At 41.7% G+C, this 20,302-nt stretch overlaps 1 protein-coding gene across 4 annotated transcripts in view; it reads left to right on the forward strand.

Annotated features, from left to right (window-relative positions):
- The window catches only part of TMEM87A (transmembrane protein 87A), a 30,380-nt gene extending 16,080 nt beyond the window's left edge, over positions 1–14,300 (forward strand). Inside the window, exons 12-20 of one of the 4 annotated variants that reach the window (XM_024197447.2) lie at positions 172–243; positions 2,218–2,326; positions 4,179–4,237; positions 4,563–4,666; positions 5,122–5,192; positions 6,953–7,014; positions 10,193–10,248; positions 11,918–11,948; positions 13,963–14,300. In XM_024197447.2, the coding sequence (XP_024053215.1) occupies positions 172–243; positions 2,218–2,326; positions 4,179–4,237; positions 4,563–4,666; positions 5,122–5,192; positions 6,953–7,014; positions 10,193–10,248; positions 11,918–11,948; positions 13,963–14,004 (606 nt within the window). In that variant the 3' untranslated portion in view covers positions 14,005–14,300. Of the gene's footprint in view, positions 1–171; positions 244–886; positions 956–2,217; positions 2,327–4,178; positions 4,238–4,562; positions 4,667–5,121; positions 5,193–6,952; positions 7,015–10,192; positions 10,249–11,917; positions 11,949–13,962 lie in introns of all 4 variants that reach the window. The other 3 variants (XM_024197449.2, XM_024197448.2, XM_024197450.2) reach the window with 3 other exon arrangements.
- Positions 14,301–20,302: the final 6,002 nt, after the last annotated feature.

Here is a 20,302-nt window from a genome sequence, read left to right on the forward strand (position 1 = left end):
CGATGGAGTTCGGCTTCACTAGGACAATATCAGTCCTGCAGTGGCACTGCTGCTTTTCACACTCTAAAACTTACCTATCAGAAGAGTCTTTGTCTTTGGTTCTGCACCTGACTTGATTGAATTCTTGGGACAGCTTATTTTGACTTTGTCTCTTATTTGATACCCTTTCAGCTTTTCTATGGCGCTATGGCTCTGATAGCGAACTTGGGTCTATCAGTGATTGATGCCTGTATTATTTTGTGGATATCCTTTCAGAAGTTGCCCAATATGACTAATTTTTCTAGGAAATGTTCAGTGCCTGGTGCAGAGACCAGTACAAGTGAATTTCTTACACAAATTCATTCAGGATGTTATTTTGTTATGTGCAAGAGGACTGTTGATCCCACCTTTATGTTTTCTCCTAGTGGGTTCCATCAACTTGTGCCATTTTGTTTAAATTTAGTGCTCAACAGTGGAACCATGTGGTCTTTGGCACCAACCCAGTACCTGCAAAGATCTATAACAATCTTTCTGTAAGAAGTGTCGTTATTGCAGCGCAGCACCATCAAGGCTGTCTGCTCATTAGCGGTGCCTTTTCAATGAGTTACTCACCTGACTCTAAAAACTTACTTCTTGCCATATCAGTCGCTTGTGGGGATCAGAACTGTGTGTGGCGTTGTCTGCTTTTAACTCTGCTACAAAATACTCTGTCCTTTGTGGTGAACACTAATTCAGACCCTCTGCTTCAACAGCAAAGCATAGGGTCTTCTTAGCTTTCCAGTTCTGTATTTATGTTCTCTGATGGTAAAATGATAACCTGGGACTGAATGCTTGATGATTTTTGGGGTGTGTGTGCTTTGCTTTCCCAATCATTTTGTTCTCACTGGGTCTTTTTCTTTATCTCTAGGCACAGAATGATCTTGCCTCCTTGGCTTTTATTCCCCTGGCTTTCCTAGATACTGCTCTCTGCTGGTGGATATCCTTCTTCACTGTTTAATTTGGTGCAGTGTTTTTTCTTTGGAGTTTGGTCTTCAGGGAGTCTTTCTGCAGCAAACATTTTTTGCCATCTTGAATGACATGCCATCTTTTTGTCGAACAGCTACCATAGGCCCTGTGGCCTAAAGGTTCAGGTAAGCTCTATTTCCATAACTTGTGTAACAAAATTTAAATTGCCAATGGAGGTTTGTGAATTGGTTTTGAAACAGGTCCTAGCCCTTACCATAGTAAACATGTAGTTTTTGTGTTGTGGTGTTCTCTGATTATTGATGTGAATTTACTCTAAAGTTGTACTGAAGCAGTAGTCAGAACAGCAATTTTTGGACTATGGTCTGTCCTGACCTTACTGTGGGTGTTTTTGTTTTTTTGGGGGTGGTTTGGTTTTGGGTTTTTGGTTTTGTTTTAAACTGGTAGAAAACTCTTTATTTTGACAACACTAGTGCTAAAATTTCTTCTCAGAACTTTGCAGGTCTCATAAAGTAGTTTGGGGACAAGAAAGAGTTGAATTAACTTTTTAAGCAGTTTTCTGAATCATTTTTCTAAACGTCTTCCCAGCCTCCTCTTCCACGTTTGCCATTTGTCTTCTGCTGCGCTGAGACCCCTTTGAGTTTAGGACTTGGCTAGGTTTAATATAAGCTCCCGAAACTACCAAACCTGAAAAATTAGGATATGCCAAAGTTCACCTTTCTCTTTCCAGGCCAGGGCAACCCCCTTATTCCTCTTACAATTATGTCAGTCTTTTGTCTAAACACAAGTTCGATTATTGTACAATTAAAATTGCAGGCAAGGTAGATAAAGACGAACATGGATGTGCTGCCCATTTATATTAATCTCATGACCAGGTTTTAAACTTATTTTTCTCTTCTCAAAATGCATGTAAAGTTTTCCTGCGAGTATGAGCTACTGTAGTGTAGTTGGAGTATAGTTGTGAAATTTTGCATCAGGCTAGCTTACTGATGTGGTGATATCTGAGTACTAGGCCTGGATGGGGCTGGGTGATGTAAATGGATGGGTATGGAAAACTTGTTGTAGTAAACTACTGTTCAGGAGCACTGCCTCTGGATGACCACCTACTGCTGTGCGGGAGGGCTGGGTCGCTGTGGTTATGCTGCTGTTAGAAAAGGTTGTAGGGGCACTATGTCTGCATGGCATGACAGTGTTGCTTGAGATGTGTACAAAAGCTGTATCCTACTTGTTATCAAGAACTTGATTCTTAAGCTTGCTTTCCTTGACTTGCCATACATATTCATCAGCTTGACTCAAACGATGAAGCTGCTAAAACTTCGGAGGAACATTGTGAAACTCTCTCTTTACCGGCACTTCACCAACACTCTTATCTTGGCAGTAGCAGGTGAGCTGTGGATTCCATTCCTCACTAAATAGTCTACTTTCCAGGTATTATGGGTCTGGTTTAGTTTACTAAAGCTGTTCTTTGGGTCAGTTTATTGGCCTTTTGGCATTTCAGTGTTTGCTCTTGAACACTCAGCCTTGCATAGTGGTGTGCTTCTGACAAATTTTTCTGACTACCCATAAACTGTAGCTTCAAATTAGCATTTATCTGATTAAGCTTAATAGTTTTTTGGAGTTTTTCATTTTGGTCCCCTTTCCTCTCCCACCTCCTCTCCCCAGACAATCCTCATGCTTTGCTAGCAGCTACATCCCATGCTGAAATCTGCTGCTGCTGCTGAGATGGGTAGTGGCTTCCTCCAAAACTGCAGTACCACTTTGTATTGGTTAATAGGGGATTTTAAGATGTGTTATGGCTCCACCATGCTGACAGCTTAATCTTTGAGCAGAGTGGTTTCGTGAAAAAGAATGTTTGCTCATTTTAGAAAAGAGAGGGCAGGCTATTTTGGGATGGGAAATTGCAATTTAAAGTTTGTACCTATTTGCATCAAATAAAATCTAGCTAACATCAAGGACATACCTAATAATGCTACCAGACTCCTAGTTTTTCTCACCCATCCACAAACCCTATCCAGGCAGTGAGCAGTTTGCTTTTAACTCAACTCTTATAAGGGACTGAGATGTTTGACACTTGTTTTACAAAATGTGCCCATTAAATAGATGGGTTTGGTTGACATTCTTGGCAGCATCTGAAACTAAGCCGCTCCAAAATACAACCAGTATAAAAAAACCCAACCCATTCTTTAAAGCCCACTATGGGGAACGCTTAGCTTCTGCATTAAAACTTGCTTTTGGTTCAGGGTAATAAGATCTAAATTCCAGGAATGGTGGGTGGGAGGCTTGGTTACTTTAAAATATTTTGTACTTGTAATTGATGATAAAGAGGCCTGATGTCTTTGAATGCCAGTATCCTAATCTGTCTCTCTAGAAGAAGGAAAGTAACATGACAATGGGAAATGGAGGTTTGAGGTTTAGCTTAGACTTTTTTACGTGAGGTATATTTTTTCATTTTTTAAGAGATAGCATATAGTATTTGAAGCCGCTGATCTGAAATATCTTGACTTCTTGTCATAAGGTCAGTTTCCGACTGGGTTAACCTAACTTTTAATTTTTTCTGAAGGCTGATAAATTGAGTTACGTGCAGTTCACTCTGAAGGTCTTTGGAATGAAATTTTTTAAAAACAAGGTTCTGCTGATACTGTACAATCATTAGATTCCTTGGCCTTTTTCATAAGATGGAGGGGTTTTCTTTGTGTAAGTCATGCAATGTATTGTGTTCTAATTGATTGCAAGTATGCTTGCTCGAGGTGACTATTCTTCACTATTGCTGTGGATGTAGCTTGTAAAGAACTTTAGATTTCATAAATGTTAAAACTGTTACATTGTCTAGAATGCTGCTAGAAGGAAGTTTTATGTAATTCTACAAAAAACAGTCCCATGGGGAAGAAGGAAGTAGTGGGGGATCATTCCCTGCCATGTCTTGGACAAGGTGTTGAAAGCATGCCTTTGGGGAAACAAGAACACTGAATTCAGCTCTTAATTTCAGTGGCTGAATTAAGTGATGTGAGATGACTTCTGGAGAATCATTGTCCCTTTGTGATTGGAAGAAAAGGATGTAACAGGAAAAGTTACAGTAAATTGTTGATGGCTTAAAAAGACTTTTGCCTTTGAAGTCCCGAGGGAGTGATTACTTAGTTCTTAGTTTTTCTATCACTAGAGTATCTAAGAGGTAACAAGCTTCATGCATTCGTGTCTGACTCACCGGTTTTACCAAGTGTTCTTTTTTTTGCCTTCAGCATCTATTGTATTTATCATCTGGACCACCATGAAGTTCAGGCTGGTGGATTGTCAGTTGGTGAGTTTGCATCTTGTACCTAAGTGGTTTCCATGATTACTACTTCCTTTCTTAAAATCTGGATTTGGAGGTAGGGGAAGTGAGGTTGGGGAAGCTGGCAAATGCTCTTCCTATAGAGTCCCCTTCATGCGGAGGAGCATACAGTGAAGTCTTAATACATGGAAATTTACACCCTATGGGAAGCCATTTAGTACAGAACCGCAACTTTACTCCTTATCACAGGTGTTTCTAGTTCACCAGTTTAAAAAAAAAAAGAAAAAGAGGACTAAGGGCATGGATTCTCTCTGTTCCTGGCATGTTTTACTTCTCGTACTTTTCTTGACAGGACTGGCAGGAGCTGTGGGTGGATGATGCCATCTGGCGACTGTTGTTCTCAATGATCCTTTTTGTCATCATGGTTCTGTGGAGGCCGTCTGCCAACAACCAAAGGTTTAATGCGTCTTACCTTTCTTAAAGTAATCTTGAATTCTTAAAGTCAAGTCTATCCAAAGAAAGCATTTCCTGCAGTCCTGGTGTACTACATGGTCACTTGCTAAACTTTTCTCCAGCCATGTGTGTGTATGTGTGTGTATGTATATATATATTGAGAAGGAAGTATAGTTCCTGTAGTTTCTCTCCTGACCTCAGAAAGTGGAAGCAACATTTGTAGATTTATAGGCTCTCCTTAGTGACATTTATTTAAAAAAGAAGAATGGTATGAGTACTTAAATTACCTCAGCTTGTGGTTGATCAAAAATCTAACTTACAATTAGAGTGAGCTGTCCAGAATAGTCAAATGATAAAAATGGCAAGAAATCAGTCTCTTCAAAATGACATTTATGTAAGATATTTTGACTTTGTGCGTCTGTCTTATGGTGCCTTCGTTCTTTTCCTTTTCTCCAAAGGTTTGCTTTCTCACCATTGTCTGAGGAAGATGAGGATGAACAGAAAGAGCCCATGTTAAAGGAAAGCTTTGGTAATGTTGGAATTATTAATATTAATGTGGGAGACCGCCAGACACTAATTTAACCATAAATTCCTTTAAGTCCAAAGGCCAAATGGTGTTTTATACAGTTGCTCTAAACGTACCTAACAGCCTAAAAGTAAGCAGTCACTACACCCAATACAGTAACAAAGTATTCATAAGCATGTGATCAGTATACTTACAAATAGGCCAGACCTAGAGAAAACCGTCTTATCCTGGTGTGCTCCAGCATGATCAGGTAGGGTCTGACAAAGAAGCTTCAGATTCATAGCTTTTCTTTATACCCTTCAGCTAACTCGCTAGTTTTAGCAAAAGTCCAGTTTGAAGCAGTTTCTCCTTGCTTCTTTCTTTCCTTCCTCCAAGGCCTTCCTTTATCTCCTTCCCCCAATCCTTGCTCACCAGCAGAACAGTGGGAAGGTTTGTGTTTGTTTCTCTTAAGACATATTTTTTTCTTGTTACTGCAGCTCTTTATTTTATTAGTTAATTTTTGAACCGTACTTCCTTCCCACACTACAAGTAATACTATTTATTGTTCTCATGGCCGCCTTTTACTTGCTAATTAGAGCCCCTTCCTTACTGGCCACAAACCTGAAAGCAAATATATTATTTTCTCAACCAAACTTTAACTTTTTAATTCTTTTAATTTCATAACTATCCCTAAAGGTAGGAACAGAATTTTTCTGATTTTCCTTTCTGTGGGGGTGGGAAAGGAATCTTAGTGCTGAATTAATCAAGAACAGGTATAGCAGCACTGTCACCAGCAGTGTAAACTTCTCCACGCTGCCACTAGATTTAACCCTAGCCTTCGAGGAACACCACCACTAACTGTGCAGTCTCTACATGGCCTGTTCAATCTTGTCCACTAGGAACTGGACTGAGATCAACAACTTATTTAATGTAGGCAACTAGCCTTCAGATGGTGGGGACTTCCAGATGCTACTGCTGGACAGCAAAGTAAGATGGGTTTGAAATGATGATTGAAGCCCTGAACCCTCCAGTCCTAATCATTTTGCATTTCAGAAAGGCCCACAGAAAAAGTGGGGGAGCTGGTTCTACAGGAACAGTGAAATGGATAATGCATAAAGTAGACTGAAGAAAGATCCTTTTCCTCTTAGAGTTATAGTTATCATAGGTGTTCACTGAGCTTCACTTTGAGCTTGCCTAGCCAGTGTGGCAATGCACACTAAGGGGAGTGATTTCTAAAGTATGTGAATGAATGTGGTGTGCACTAAAGTTCCCTGGAGCGCTTTAACATAGGCCTGGTCCCCACTAAGCCCCCACTTCGGACTAAGGTACGCAAATTCAGCTACGTTAATAACGTAGCTGAATTCGAAGTACCTTAGTCCGAACTTACCGCGGGTCCAGACGCTGCAGGAAGGCTCCCCCGTCGATGCCGCGTACTCCTCTCGCCGAGCACGTCCGGGATCGATCCCAGAACATCGATTGCCTGCCGCCGGACCCTCCGGTAAGTGTAGATGTACCCATAGTGCTGTTTCCACACCCACCTAGGGAGCATTGTCACACCATGCAGACCAATCCTTAGTATTGTTTGTTAAAAACATATATGAATTTTTCTGAGAAGTTACTTTTGGTATCTGGAAAGGGGACTCTCCTTTTAAATAGGTAGCATGCCCTTTCCTCTAAATAATGATCTTTGGTTTCAGTGGAGTATTCCTAATAGATATGCAATCTACAGTTTACATACTGACCTAGTTTAATCATCCCGTTTCTACCTTGTCTCCCCTTTGCAGAGGGAATGAAAATGAGAAGTACAAAACAAGAACCAAATGGAAATATGAAAGCAAACAAAGCTGTGAGTATGCTCTTCCCACCTTGGCCCTATCACTAGGTAAAGGTAATGCTAGATCACTCAGTTGATTGCCACTTAAATAGGAGCTCTGTAACAGGATCAGACCAAGTATCTGTGTTTGTCCTTTCCAAGAAGTGTGAGTGATTTGGGTCAAAACATGGTAATCGTGGTGCTTGTGAACAGATTGAGTCTTACTGAATTCTGATTTGGCTTTCTGGTATGTGCTTTGAGAACTTGCACATAATGCATTAGAGACAGAACTGTTTCATATTACACCAAGTTCTCTGAAACTGGCTAATTTAGCCTTTGGGTACGTCTACACTTACCTCCGGGTCCGACGGCAGGCAATCGATGTTCTGGGATCGATCCCAGAAGTGCTCGCCGTCGACGCCGGTACTCCAGCTCAGCGAGAGGAGTACGCGGCATCGACAGGGGAGCCTTCCTGCCGCGTCTGGACCCGCGGTAAGTTCGGACTAAGGTACTTCGAATTCGTAGCTGAATTTGCGTACCTTAGTCCGAAGTGGGGGGGTAGTGTGGACCAGGCCTTTGTGTAGCTAGTCTCTCAGGTTTTGAGATTACTTCAAAACAGAAAAATATGTGGAAGCAGAACTGGGTTCAAAGGGAATTTACACTACTTACCCTGTGTCTCCAAATTCTGTATGCTTTTCAGTCAGATGCATGACCACCTGAGGTGCATGTATACCTTTTGTGAGTGCATTTAAGATGTCTGCAGTTTCCACATGTGACCCTGTAAAACTCAGGATTTATTCACAATGAGGAGGTAGAAAATGCATTACAAAGTTGTTTCTCAAAAGCCTTTAGAGTGGAGCTCATTTTTATCTAAAGCATGTATAAACTGTAGAAACCTGATGCCCCCTGAAGTCTCTGTTCTGCTTTGGCAATAACAAGGAATTCCTCAAACTCTTGAGTCAGCAGCAAGGACATTCAAATAAAGATGACTTCTAATTCACAGATATCCTTAATATAAAGATAAAACTGCCCATTGTTTTCTGTTCAGCAAAAAAGCAAAGTAGAAATATATTCAGTGCTCAAACATCCTAAGTAATATTATATATCTCAAATCAAAATGTCAGTTCATACAAACTGGTGGCAAAGTTTACAGATGATACTAAACTGCTCAAGATAGTTAAGACCAAAGCAGACTGTGAAAAACTTCAAAAAAAATCTCACAAAACTAAGTGATTGGGCAACAAAATGGCAAATGAAATTTCATGTGGATAAATGTAAAGTAATGCACATTGGAAAAAATAACCCCAATTATACATACAATATGATGGGGGCTAATTTAGCTACAACAAATCAGGAAAAAGATCTTGGAGTCATCATGGATAGTTCTCTGAAGATGTTCACGCAGTGTGCAGAGGCGGTCAAAAAAAGCAAACAGGATGTTAGGAATCATTAAAAAGTGTGACAAAGTTCCTCCTCTATCTTGGTGGGTCCTGTGCTTGTTGGTGGATTTGCTTGCCTCAGAGATTCACCATGTGGGTTGGGGAACAGCCCAGAGACCTTCTCCTCTGGTAGAACCCACAGTCCAGGTCAATTGGGAGGTTTGGGGGGAACCCGGTCCTGCCTTCTACTCCGGGTTCCAGCCCAGGGCCCTGTGGACTGCAGCTGTCTAGAGTGCCTCCTGGAACAGCTACATGACAGCTACAACTCCCTGGGCTACTTCCCAATGGCCTCCTCCAAACACCTTCTTTATCCTCACCACAGGACCTTCCTCCTGATGTCTGTTAATGCTTATACTCCTGTCCTCCAGCAGCACATCCTCTCACTCCCAGCTCCTTACGCACACACCTCACTAACTGGAGTGAGAGCCTTTTTATACCAGATGTCCTGATTAGCCAGTCTGTCCTAATTGATTCTAGCAGCTTCTTCTTAATTGGCTCCAGGTGTCCTAATTAGCCTGCCTGCCTTAACTGGTTCCAGCACGTTCCTGCTTGTTCTGGAACTGCCCCTGTTACCTTACCCAGGGAAAAGGGATTTACTTAATCTGGGACTAATATATCTGCCTTCTATCACTCTTCTGTAGCCATCAGGCCTGACCCTGTCACAAAAGGGATAGAGAATAAGATGGAGAATATATTACTGCCCTTATATAAATCGATGGTATGCCCACATCTTGAATACTGCATACAGATGTGGTCTTCTCATCTCAAAAAAGATATACTGGCACTAGAAAAGGTTCAGAGAAGGGCAACTAAAATGATTAGGGGTTTGGAACAGGTCCCATATGAGGAGAGATTAAAGAGGCTAGGACTTTTCAGCTTGGAAAAGAGGAGACTAAGGGGGGATATGATAGAGGTATATAAAATCATGAATGATGTGGAGAAAGTAGATAAGGAAAAATGATTTACTTATTCCATAATACAAGAACTAGGGGTCACCAAATGAAATTAATAGGCAGCAGGTTTAAAACAAATAAAAGGATGTTCTTCTTCACACAGCACACAGTCAACTTGTGGAACTCCTTACCTGAGGAGGTTGTGAAGGCTAGGACTATAACAGGGCTTAAAAGAGAACTGGATAAATTCATGGAGGTTAAGTCCATTAATGGCTATTAGCCAGGATGGGTAAGGAATGGTGTCCCTAGACTCTGTTTCTCAGAGGGTGGAGATGGACGGCAGGAGAGAGATCACTTGATCATTACCTGTTAGGTTCACTCCCTCTGGGGCACCTGGCATTGGCCACTGTCGGTAGACAGGATACTGGGCTAGATGGACCTTTGGTCTGACCCAGTACGGCCGTTCTTATGTACAAATCAACAATCCTACTAGTTCTATAAAAATGCTAATAATTTCAACAAAAATTAGGAAGGTTACATTAATGTATGGTATACTCTTTAATCTTTTAAATCCAACATTATGAATCATATTTTGTTTTAACACAATGTTTTATTAATTATCATAGCATTTTAAGTTAATTCTTGGCTGAGTAGGCACTGGCTTAAAATTGCTGAAAAATGTTTAAAAAATGTATTGTCTTCCCTGATCCTCTGAACTTGATTCCTTAATCTAAAAATAACTATTTGCATTTCTTGTGTGAGCATCCACTGTAGTTAATGCTGAGCTTTTCAGGTAGGCTAGAGGAAATGTATTCATTTGCAAACCCCTTCAAAGAATCTTGTCATTTTTGGTTTTTATGTTTGTTTCTGTGCTTCTAGCAGGAAGATGATCTGAAGTGGGTAGAAGAGAATGTTCCTTCTTCGGTGACTGATGTGTGAGTATCTGTACTGTGACAAGGAGTAGTAGCTGCATTGGAGTCAGAAGCACTGGAAGTATAGTTAGAATGCCAGCAGTTTTGATGCTGGCTCTGTCTGGGCAAGTGCTGAACCCTTTCTCGAGTTGGCCTCTCACTTTAAGGGTATGTCTACGCAGCATACTAAGCGTAAATTTTTAGCCATGTGTAATACTTAATTGAGTTTATAAAGTTTTTTTTTAAAAATCCAAAACTGCACCTCCTTTAAATCTTGGTGTTTGTCCTTCTCTTGCTGCTGTGTTGAAATTATCCTTAAATGTAATGCATCTGCTGAAATGTAGACTGGGAACTTTTTAAATGTTCACTGTAGTTGGTAATGGTAGGTTACAAACAGTCCCTTATGAGGATTTGACCTCAAGTTGAAAATCAACAGTACTACAAGTGAGGCTACATAGAACAAGTAAGTCTCTGGTTCAATATTTTGGTTTGGTTTTAAGCATTCAACATTTGTATCGTTAGAGGTCTCACACATAGGTAAAGTCCTAGTCCTAGTTAAAGAACCAAGACATTTAAAAGATACAGAACAGAGCTGACACATTCTTGTGCTCTGTGGATGGAGAAATCAGTGTGATTCTGACAATGAGTAGTGATACTTGTATGATAGAAACTTGTTCCTGTTTTGGCTTCTGTATACCACCTCATGACTATGAATAATGAGCTGAAGTCAGTGTTAGCTGCCTGTGTTTTGAATCCCATGTCTAATGACTTATTTGATTTTTTTTGTGTGAAGTTAAAACCAGATTAGCTTCCCTCAGTAGTATGCTCTGGATGTACACTTGAGTGTTTTTCCTAATATAATATATAAATTGTGGATAACTTTTATTAAGTTTGGTAATTAAGACCATGTCTGAGCCTTCTGTTTAGTGACACTGGACATTGGCAGTATGGAAGCCCACTGTACACAACTGGTATCACTTCTGCCTTAATATAGTGATTTTTACAATTTAAAAACTTTGGTGTTCTATGCCTAAAATTATCTTTGTTAAATCATATGTAAACCATGATGGATACTAGCTTACAATTCTGATACTGGCATTCCAGTGGAAGGCTCAGATCCTGGATTTAAATATACATTTCTGTTTACAAAAATACAATTCAGTTTATACATGATAGGATACTAAGTTTCAGAATACTACACTGAGGAAAAGAGGTGTATCTTGTGAAAATTTGTCATAATTTGCCTGGGGTTTGTCTTTATAGAATGAGTAAGGATTTTCTTTTTTAAAACACTCTAATTAGAGGGTATTGAAAGCTAGTAAAAGGCAAGATACTCCTCTCCACCACATAAAGTAAATAAGAGGCTATAGAAGACACTTGCATTTTACTTGAGAGTTTTTGAAAGTTGATATCTTCTGGCTGATTTCAAGTGATGGGAATTTGCGAGCTGAAAAATGAAAGCACAACTTAGAAACTGATTTTCGTATTTGATAATACTACTTAGGTCCCATCTCACTCTGTTAATATCTTTCTCTGTCTTCCTCCAGTTCTCTAATTTTAGCGAAAGGTTGGTCCTCTTCTCCATCATAACCTACTCCCTGTCAAAAAGCTGGCGGTGTTAAAACTGACATTGATATTTTCAGTCATTTAGTGCCCTGGGTCTGTGTAACAATCTTTGTTTGTTTTACTGCAGTGCTCTCCCAGCTCTTCTGGATTCAGATGAGGTCAGTAAACAAGCCTTCAGCACAAATTGAAGTCTTATGACATGCCAAGGGTGTCATGAGTCTTTCATTAAAGAGGTTGACTTGGCCTGTTAGAACTGAGCTCTATGTTCCTATAAATGCAGCAGGAAAGGGGAGAGAAGTACTGATGTTATAATTGAATGAAATACAATAATTTGCCCTAAATATGAACAGTATAAACTAGTGTTCAGCCAGAAGACTTTCAAGAATGGTAGAACCTGTGCAGCAGATTGCAATTTATCATGAAATGATTGTTTTAAATGCAAATGATTTAAAATACTAGGCGCTCCCTTCATGCAGTAGTGCCATGCATGTTTACTCAAAGTAAAGCTGCATTTCCCCGTCTCCTTCCACGTTTGTGTGTGAATTCCAGTAACGTGTGTTGTAGCAAAACAGCTCAGTTTCTGGCTCTGCAGATGCCATTACATAAATTAGCAGCTATTTCTAGAACAGTGGTCCCCAAATTGAGGGGTGGGGGAGCATTGGGGGGGTATGCGCGGTGGGACCTCGGCCAGCCCCGGTGGGGAGGGAGCACCATGCTTCCAGCCCCACTCTGCCTCCAGCCTCACTTTTCTCCCAAACTCATTCAGCCCCAGTCCTACTCTGCCTCCAGGCCTGGCCCAGCCCCCATGGGGGGGCCGGGAGGGAGTGCCACGCTTCCAGCTCTGCTCTGCTGTGATTCCCTCTTTGCCCCCAGCCAAGCTCTGCCTCTAGCCCCAGCTCCTCCCCCATCCACAGTTCCGCCCTCAGCTCTGCCTTCAGTCCAAGCTCTGGTGCTGGGAAAGCCTTGGCGGTGCTGTAATGGAGGGCAGGCACAGACCAATTCCATTAATGCAGGGGTTCCCAAACTTGGTTCGCAGCTTGTTCAGGTAAGGCTTGTTAGGGTAAGCTCCTGGTGGGCCGCGAGACACTTTGTTTACCTGAGCGTCCGCAGGTACGGCTGCTTGCAGCTCCCAGTGGCCATGATTTGCCGTTCCCAGCCAATGGGAGCTGCGGGAAGCAGCGCGGGCCAGGCCACCATTTCCCGCAGCTTCCATTGGCCGGGAACGGTGAACCATGGCCACTGGGAGCTGCGAGCAGCCGTACCTGCGGACGCTCAGGCAAACGTGGTGGCCTGCCAGGAGCTTACCCTGAACAAGCCGCAAACCAAGTTTAGGAACCCCTGCATTAATGGTAAGTGGGGTGGGGGCAACTGGAAAAGTTTGTGCACCACTGTTCTAGAAGTTGAGTTTTGGTTAATACCTTCATTTGCATGTTGCTTTTGGGGAAATAAAGGGTTAATATGTGAAATCTATGCCTCGTGTTGAATTACAATAAAATCAGTCACTCAAATAATGCTATGAATGTTAATGAATTGATTAAATTCTTGACAAATGTGTGCTCTCAACTATATCTGGAACCACTAGGCAAAAATTGTTCTTGCTTAAGAGGACTTAATGAGAGAGATGATGATGGATTACTCCACAAATTATTTGGTGAATAGTTTTTTCCTTGTCTTTAGCACATATTTTTCTTTCCGCTTTTTGTAGTATTAAATGAGTTCCAAACTTTAAGGTTTGATTAAGAGTGCCCTTTTCATCTATTTGGGAGTGACAAAACACAAACTTCCTGCTAGTTAGGGAGAAACACATTATGTCAGTATTTGAGTGTGCTTCTCTCTAACCAGCATACGAAGTTCTATAATGTGTACATGACAGGTATCTTCACACATTCAGAGTTAATGTTGTAATTATCTGATCTAAACCGAGATCGAGTAGCAGTGTATATTCAGAAAGGTAACTTTGCCCCATATGTGCAGTTAGATTTCTGACTGGACAAATTTATATCTTGTCAAAATTTGAGCACTCTTTATATATCTCTTATTCCGTGTATAACCACTGTTCTGCAATGCATGTGTGTATCTATAAACATGTGAAGAGCGGGCTCTTAGTTCTGAGTAATGTAAACACAGAGACAAAAATTACAAACTTCAATGACGTTTTTTTGAATCTTTCAGGAAAGAATGATTACACATTTTGAAAGATCCAAAATGGAGTGAAGAAGAAGCTTCTTGAAAGTTCTGTTTCCCGTAGGCTGCCCAGTGGATCGGGTGCATCCTGCTGATCTCTCTCTTGATCTTCACCTTTGGAACTGGACACTGTATTTGAGTGAGGGCATCTTACACAGTTCACTGTGGAAGAGGTTCGCAAGGACATTGATAAACCTTTGGAAAATGTTTGAATTTATGGTGTTGCTGCAAGTTTGGATTTTTAAGTGATTTAAATGTGTGTTCCAGCACCTTCTGTAACTTTCTTCAGATATTTAATCTGTCAAACTAAAAGTCCTAACATCTGACTGAGGGACTATGAATTCAATGTTACAATTAACTTCCACAGGTCAACTACCTGTTTTTGGTGGAGGGTAGAAGAAGTTGGTGAAGAGTTATTTTAGAAACAAGCTTCCCGTTTTATTGGAAATAATGGCTAATAGATGAAGACTGCACAGCTGGCTTAGAAGTAGAGGAGGTTTTTGAGTAAGAAGCCCCAGTAATTGAAGGAAATCAATTAAGATACCAAAAAGGAAATATTTGAAAAAGTTACAATATTGATGTTTTTAACAAAACCAAGTGCAATTTTATTAACACTGTGTAGGAAAGATTTTCTATTTTAAATGTCATTGACCTAGGAGCAACAGTTGCATAACTTTAGCATTTGTTGTTGTGGCACATCTCATTGCCGGCAATGTGGTGGATGCCTGAAAAATGACTTACCCATACCTTCAAAGTGTTGCGTGGCCTAATAAAAACTTCCTGCAACACTTTGCTAATGTTTGTCTGACTATGAAGTTAAGCAAATATTAACTAGATATTTCAGTAGAACTCTACTCTGTGCAAGTGACCTGTCTGCCAAGAGGTCCATACTCATCCATGAGAAGATGGCACCACCTCCCAGAAGGAGCAAGTTCTGCTTTCCCCTGCAGGCAAAAGTTTGCTGGTTTTGATGCTAATATGTTCTGCTAGGATAGTTCCGCTCCTGGGGTCTATTAAGGGGAAGGGACGGGGGGCGTTTAAAAAGTCACCTGTTACGTAAGTGGTTTAGTGATCGGTTTTCCTGTCCAGTCCATCCCTGTGGCCGACAGGTGCTCTTTGTTCATTTGATCAGTGTCTGAGTTGCAGATTTCTATTCTGTACAGAATGTTCTTCTCACTTTTTAAAAGCGGGGAAAAAAGTCTTTGCTTTTGGTTTTTTAATCATCTTTCATACTTTCTAGCCTGGAAGTTTCACTTGCAATAATTTACATATGCATGCTCATTGTAGGCCACTGGTTTGCATGTGTAAGTTCCACGGGTGTGAGTGAGGCTATACTTGGCCTGCAGAGTCTTTACTACTGATAATGACAGGAGGCAACAACAGCTTGACTCTTACATCCTATGTGGAGTTTGCAGTACCTCTAGTTAAACAGGTTTTTACTTGTAAATTGAGCACATTTGATTCAGAAATTGATGAGATAATATGTAACGCTCAAAGTGCCCTTGATAGAGCTGCTCTTGTGGAGGAGAACTGCACTAAAATCTCAAACTCATAGACTTTAGATGAACACAATGGTCCCTTCTGGCCTTAGTCTGACCTCCTGCACATTGCAGGCCACAGAACCTCGCCCATCCACTCCTGTAATAGACCCATAACCTGTGTCCGAGTTACTGAAGTCCTCAAATAATGATTTAAAGACTTCAAGTTACAGGGCATCAGCCATTTACTCTAGTTTAAATCAGCAAGTAAACCATGCCTAATGCTGCAAAGGAAGGCAAAAAACCTACAGGGTCTTTGCCAATCTGACCAAGAGGAAAATTCCTTCCTGACCCCAAATACGGCAATCCGTTGGACACTGAGCATGTCAGCAAGATCCACCTGCCAGACACCTGGGAAAGAATTCTCTGTAGTAACTCAGAGCCCTCTCCATCTAGTGTTCCCATCCCTGGATATTTGCTAGTAGTAGTCGCAGATGGGCCACATGCCATTGTTGGTAGTCCCATCATACCTTCCCTTCCATAAACTTACCAAGCTCAGTCTTTGAAGCCTATTAGGTTTTTTGCCCACACTGCTCCCCTTGGAAAGCTGTTCCAGAAATTCACTCCTCTGAGTGTTAGAAAGCATCATCCAATTTCAAGCCTAAACTTGTTGATGGCCAGTTTATATCCATTTGTTCTTGTGTCAGCATTGGTGCTTAACTTAAATAACTCCTCTCCCTCCCTGGTATTTATCCCTCCTGTGTATTTATAGAGAGAAATCATATCTCCCCTCAGCCTTTGGTTAGGCTAAACAAGCCAAGCTCTTTGAGTCTCTTCTCATAAGGTAGCTTTTCCCTTCCTCTGATCATCCTGGTAGCTCTTCTCTGTACCTGTTCTGGTCTGAATTCATCTTAAACAAGGAAGACAAGAATTGCACACAGTATTCCTGATGAAGTCTCACCAGTGCCTTGTATAATGGCAGTAACACTTCCCTGTCCCTATTGGAAATGCCTCACCTGATGCATCCTAGGTTTGCATTAGCCTTTTTCATGGCTGCTTCACATTGGTAGCTCATAGTCATCCTGTGATCAATTCTTACAACCAGGTCTTTCTCTCCTTTTTCACCTCCAACTGATAAGTCCTCCGCTTACAGCAGAAATTCTTGTCGTTAATCCCTAAGTGCATGACCTTGCACTTCGCACTATTAAATTTCATCCTATTTCTATTTCTTCAGTTTTCAAGGTTGTCCAGATCTTGTATGATATTCCAGTCCTCCTTCCAACTTTGCCATCTGCAAATTTTATTAGATCACTCCCACTTTTTATGCCAAGGTCATGAATGAAAATGTTAAATAAAATTGGTCCCGATATGGATCCCTCAAGAACTCCACAAGTGTAACCTCCCTCCAACCTGACAGTTCCCCTTTCAGTATGACCCACTGTAGTCTCCCCTTTAACCAGTTAATTATCCACCTTTTTAGTTCTCATATTAATCCCTGTCTTCTCCAATTTAATTTATAATTTCCCATGTGGAACTGTATCAAATGCCTTACTGAAATCCAGGTAGATTCAATCTACTGCATATCCTTTGTCTAGAAAATGGATTATCTTAAAGAGAGCAAACCATGTAAAACCATGTTTGCATGTTTTGTAACACCATAGTCACATGCTTTCATTGGCCAGTTTCCTCATCCAGCAGTCTACCCTCACAGTTCTTTAGTCCAGCTTCCATCTGTGAGTCTTGAGTTTTCCCTTCTGCCTTCTCTCGCCTTCCATCCATCATCTGCTTGAATCCCCTTTGAAACTCAACCATGGTTTACACCTGCATCTCCAAACCTTGGATCTTCTCTTCCAATAGCTCTATCAGGCAGCACTTCATACAAATGAAGAAGTTTTTGGGCTCTTTGGGTACCCACTCCAGGATAATGTACATCCCGCAGCGTCCACATCCAGTCATCTTCACTGTTTCTTCCATTCCTTGGATCACTACCACTGCTGCCTTTGTGTCTGTTATAGTGTTCCCCGCCTAAACTCCTTTCAAGGGGGGGAAAAACCCTGCAAGCTCAGAATACCACACTCCCTCGCCCAGACTCCATTTTCTGCTCTGTTTGCTATCTCCTGCTGCTGGCTGGCTGCTTGGCTGCCTTTATAGGCCCGCTAATCAAGGTTCTGTTATGATCACAGGCTCTGCTTCTCTCACAGCACTCTGCCCCTACCAGCCTCTGCAAACTGAAAAAACAAAAAGCAAACTAGCAAGCAAACAGACTCAAGAACTTAATCTCTGCCCTTAAGAAACAGGGGCTTGCCTCCCTCCCTTCTCTAACAGCTCTACACTCAAATTCCTCTGTTTGCTGACTCCTATGCTGCTGCTAACTGGCTCTTCTGTGCTAGTCTTCATATTTTCTTTAACTCTTGTTTGATATTAAAGGTGAATGGAACAAAGAATCGTCACCTGCCCTGGAACTGCAACATGGAGATGGGTGTAGGTGGGGGTGTGTGTGTGGCTTTTTTTTTTTTACAAAAACCTTGTATATGGACTTTTAGTTTTTTTTTTTGTTTTTTTTTTTTTTTTTTTTAACAAAACCTAGGCCAGGGCATTGGAAGGACCTAACTCAGTTTGATTCCTTTTGCTGAGCAGCTCTGCTTTGTGATGGGAAATGGACAGAAAATATTCTTTGTTCTTCAAAAGAGTTGCAAGGAACTTGGCTTCTTTAAACAATAATCAAGCTCTAGTTTACTATTTCCCTTTTAACCCTCAGGTGCCTGCTATCTTCTTGACCTCTTCTCTGATTCCTTTCTAATAGTTGTCCGATTCCCTGTTATAAATGAATCTCAGCAATAATGGTGATGTCACTTGCTGGTTGAAAAGCTCTTGAGATGGTTGTCCAGGACATATATTTGAGTTTTGAATCTAAGCTAAGAGGTATTTCAAACAACTTTCAAAATTGGTAAAACTGGCTAGGTGTGCAAGAGATTTAAGAGTAGAATAAATATAGCAGAGATCGCATACTCTCAGCCAACAGCTATGCTGGGCTCTTGATCCATGCTGTTACTTGACTCTTCTCAAGTGGTAGATTGATTCAATATTGAACCTGTCTCTCCATCCTGTGGATGGATACTATACCTAATCAACAAAATGCACACTGTTTCAGTATGTATTCTACACAATTTCTTGCTCTCAGCTACTTTCCCTTTTTTTGTTTTGACATAGGTTTCCTATATCTTTCAGGGGTGAGAATCCATTTCCTCTCATGAAATAGCTTGATACTATGGGCTCAGCTGTACCATCACTCTGGATAACTTATATTTGAGAGTAGTCTTATGAGCAGTAGGGCACTTCACAGTGCAAGTGGTTACTCCTGAGGGAATTCTGCACCAAAAAAATAAAAATTCTGCACACAGTATTTTAAAATTCTGCAAATTTTACTTGTTAAAAGGTGGAGGCTCCAGTATGGCATTGGGGAGCTTAGGTGGGAGATCCCTGTGCAGCTCCCTCTGGGACACAGACTCAGTGGTGAGGCTGCCCCTAACCCTGACACAGCACAAGCGCCGGGCCTATCCCTCTCTGCCAGATGCACCAGCTGTGGGCAGGCAGGCTCAGCAAGGCAGGATCCGAGTGTGGAGGGGATCCAGGTGTGGGTTAAGAGGATTCTGTATGGAGCAGTCTGGGTGGCTCATTGGGGGATACGGGTTTGGGGGGGGGGATCTGGATGCACAGGGACGTGGGGGAGTTCTGGGTGAAACGGTAATGGGATTCTGCAGGGGTGTCCAGGTGAAGGTGGTTGGGGCTCAGTGGGGGGGGGGGCGGGGGGGGGTGGGGGGGGGGGGAGGCTTGGTGGGAGGGTCTGGGTATAAGGGGTTCTGCATGCACAGGGGTTGGGTGGATGGGGGAGCAGCTCCCTGTACAGGGATCCCTCCTTCTGCAGCTGAGGAGCTATGGGTACAGGAAGGGGGTGAGGAAGAGGAAAGGGGAGTTTGCAGAGCTTCCTGCAGCTGGGGTGAAATCTGGGAATGGGTCTGACCTGGAGGGGAGGAGGAAGTCCCATCCTCCCCAGCCCAGCCGGGACTAGCAGCTGAGCCCAGCGCAGGGTAGGAGCCACCAGCTAGGTCTTTCCCAGTCCTGCCTCCTGTCCCATAGTGATTTACTTCTCTGTCGGCTGCCCTGGGCCCCCAAAACGTACTGCTGGGGAGGATCAGATGACTGCTCTTGTGGCTTCCCTTTGCTTTCTGGTCAGAAAGGCATTTTTCTGCGGGGAAGCAAAGAAATCTGTGGGGGACATAAATTGTGCACATACACAGTGGTGCAGAATTCCCCCAGGAGTAAAGTGGTGCAATATAAACTATGACTTCACAAAAGAGGAAGCTAAAATCCTGTAAAATGATTAATTAACTTTAGTTACATTTTCTGACTGCACAAAAGCAATAGTGATTAAAAACCAACTGTATATTCACTCTTTAAAAAAAATACAGGTTAGATTTAAAGCACAAGGCACAGATGGCTTAATTTAAAGATTTAAAAGGCAACAGTGGGTGCGAGAGAAGATACAAGATTCATTTTTTTCCAATGCTGTCTGAGAGCAGAGTGGTCCAGGGGCTAGAACAAGGTGTAGAAATCAGGACTGCTATGGGTTTTTTAAAAGTCTTGCCACTGATTTCCTCTGTGATGTTGGGCAACTTTTTAAGCTCTGGGGTTTTTTTAAACCTGTTTGTAAAATGGAAATAATATTTAAGCACAGTACATTTATTAAATAGGTCAGTAAAGAATATTTGAATAGTCTTTGTTCACAAGTATATTTATTATCTTACTCTTTTTTCAAAAAAGGGTTTTTCTGCCCTTAACAAGAATGCCCT

The sequence above is a fragment of the Terrapene carolina genome, unplaced genomic scaffold (genome assembly GCF_002925995.2).
Source record: "Terrapene carolina triunguis isolate 2854851 unplaced genomic scaffold, T_m_triunguis-2.0 Scaffold96, whole genome shotgun sequence".
In the NCBI taxonomy this organism is placed as follows: domain Eukaryota; kingdom Metazoa; phylum Chordata; order Testudines; family Emydidae; genus Terrapene; species Terrapene triunguis.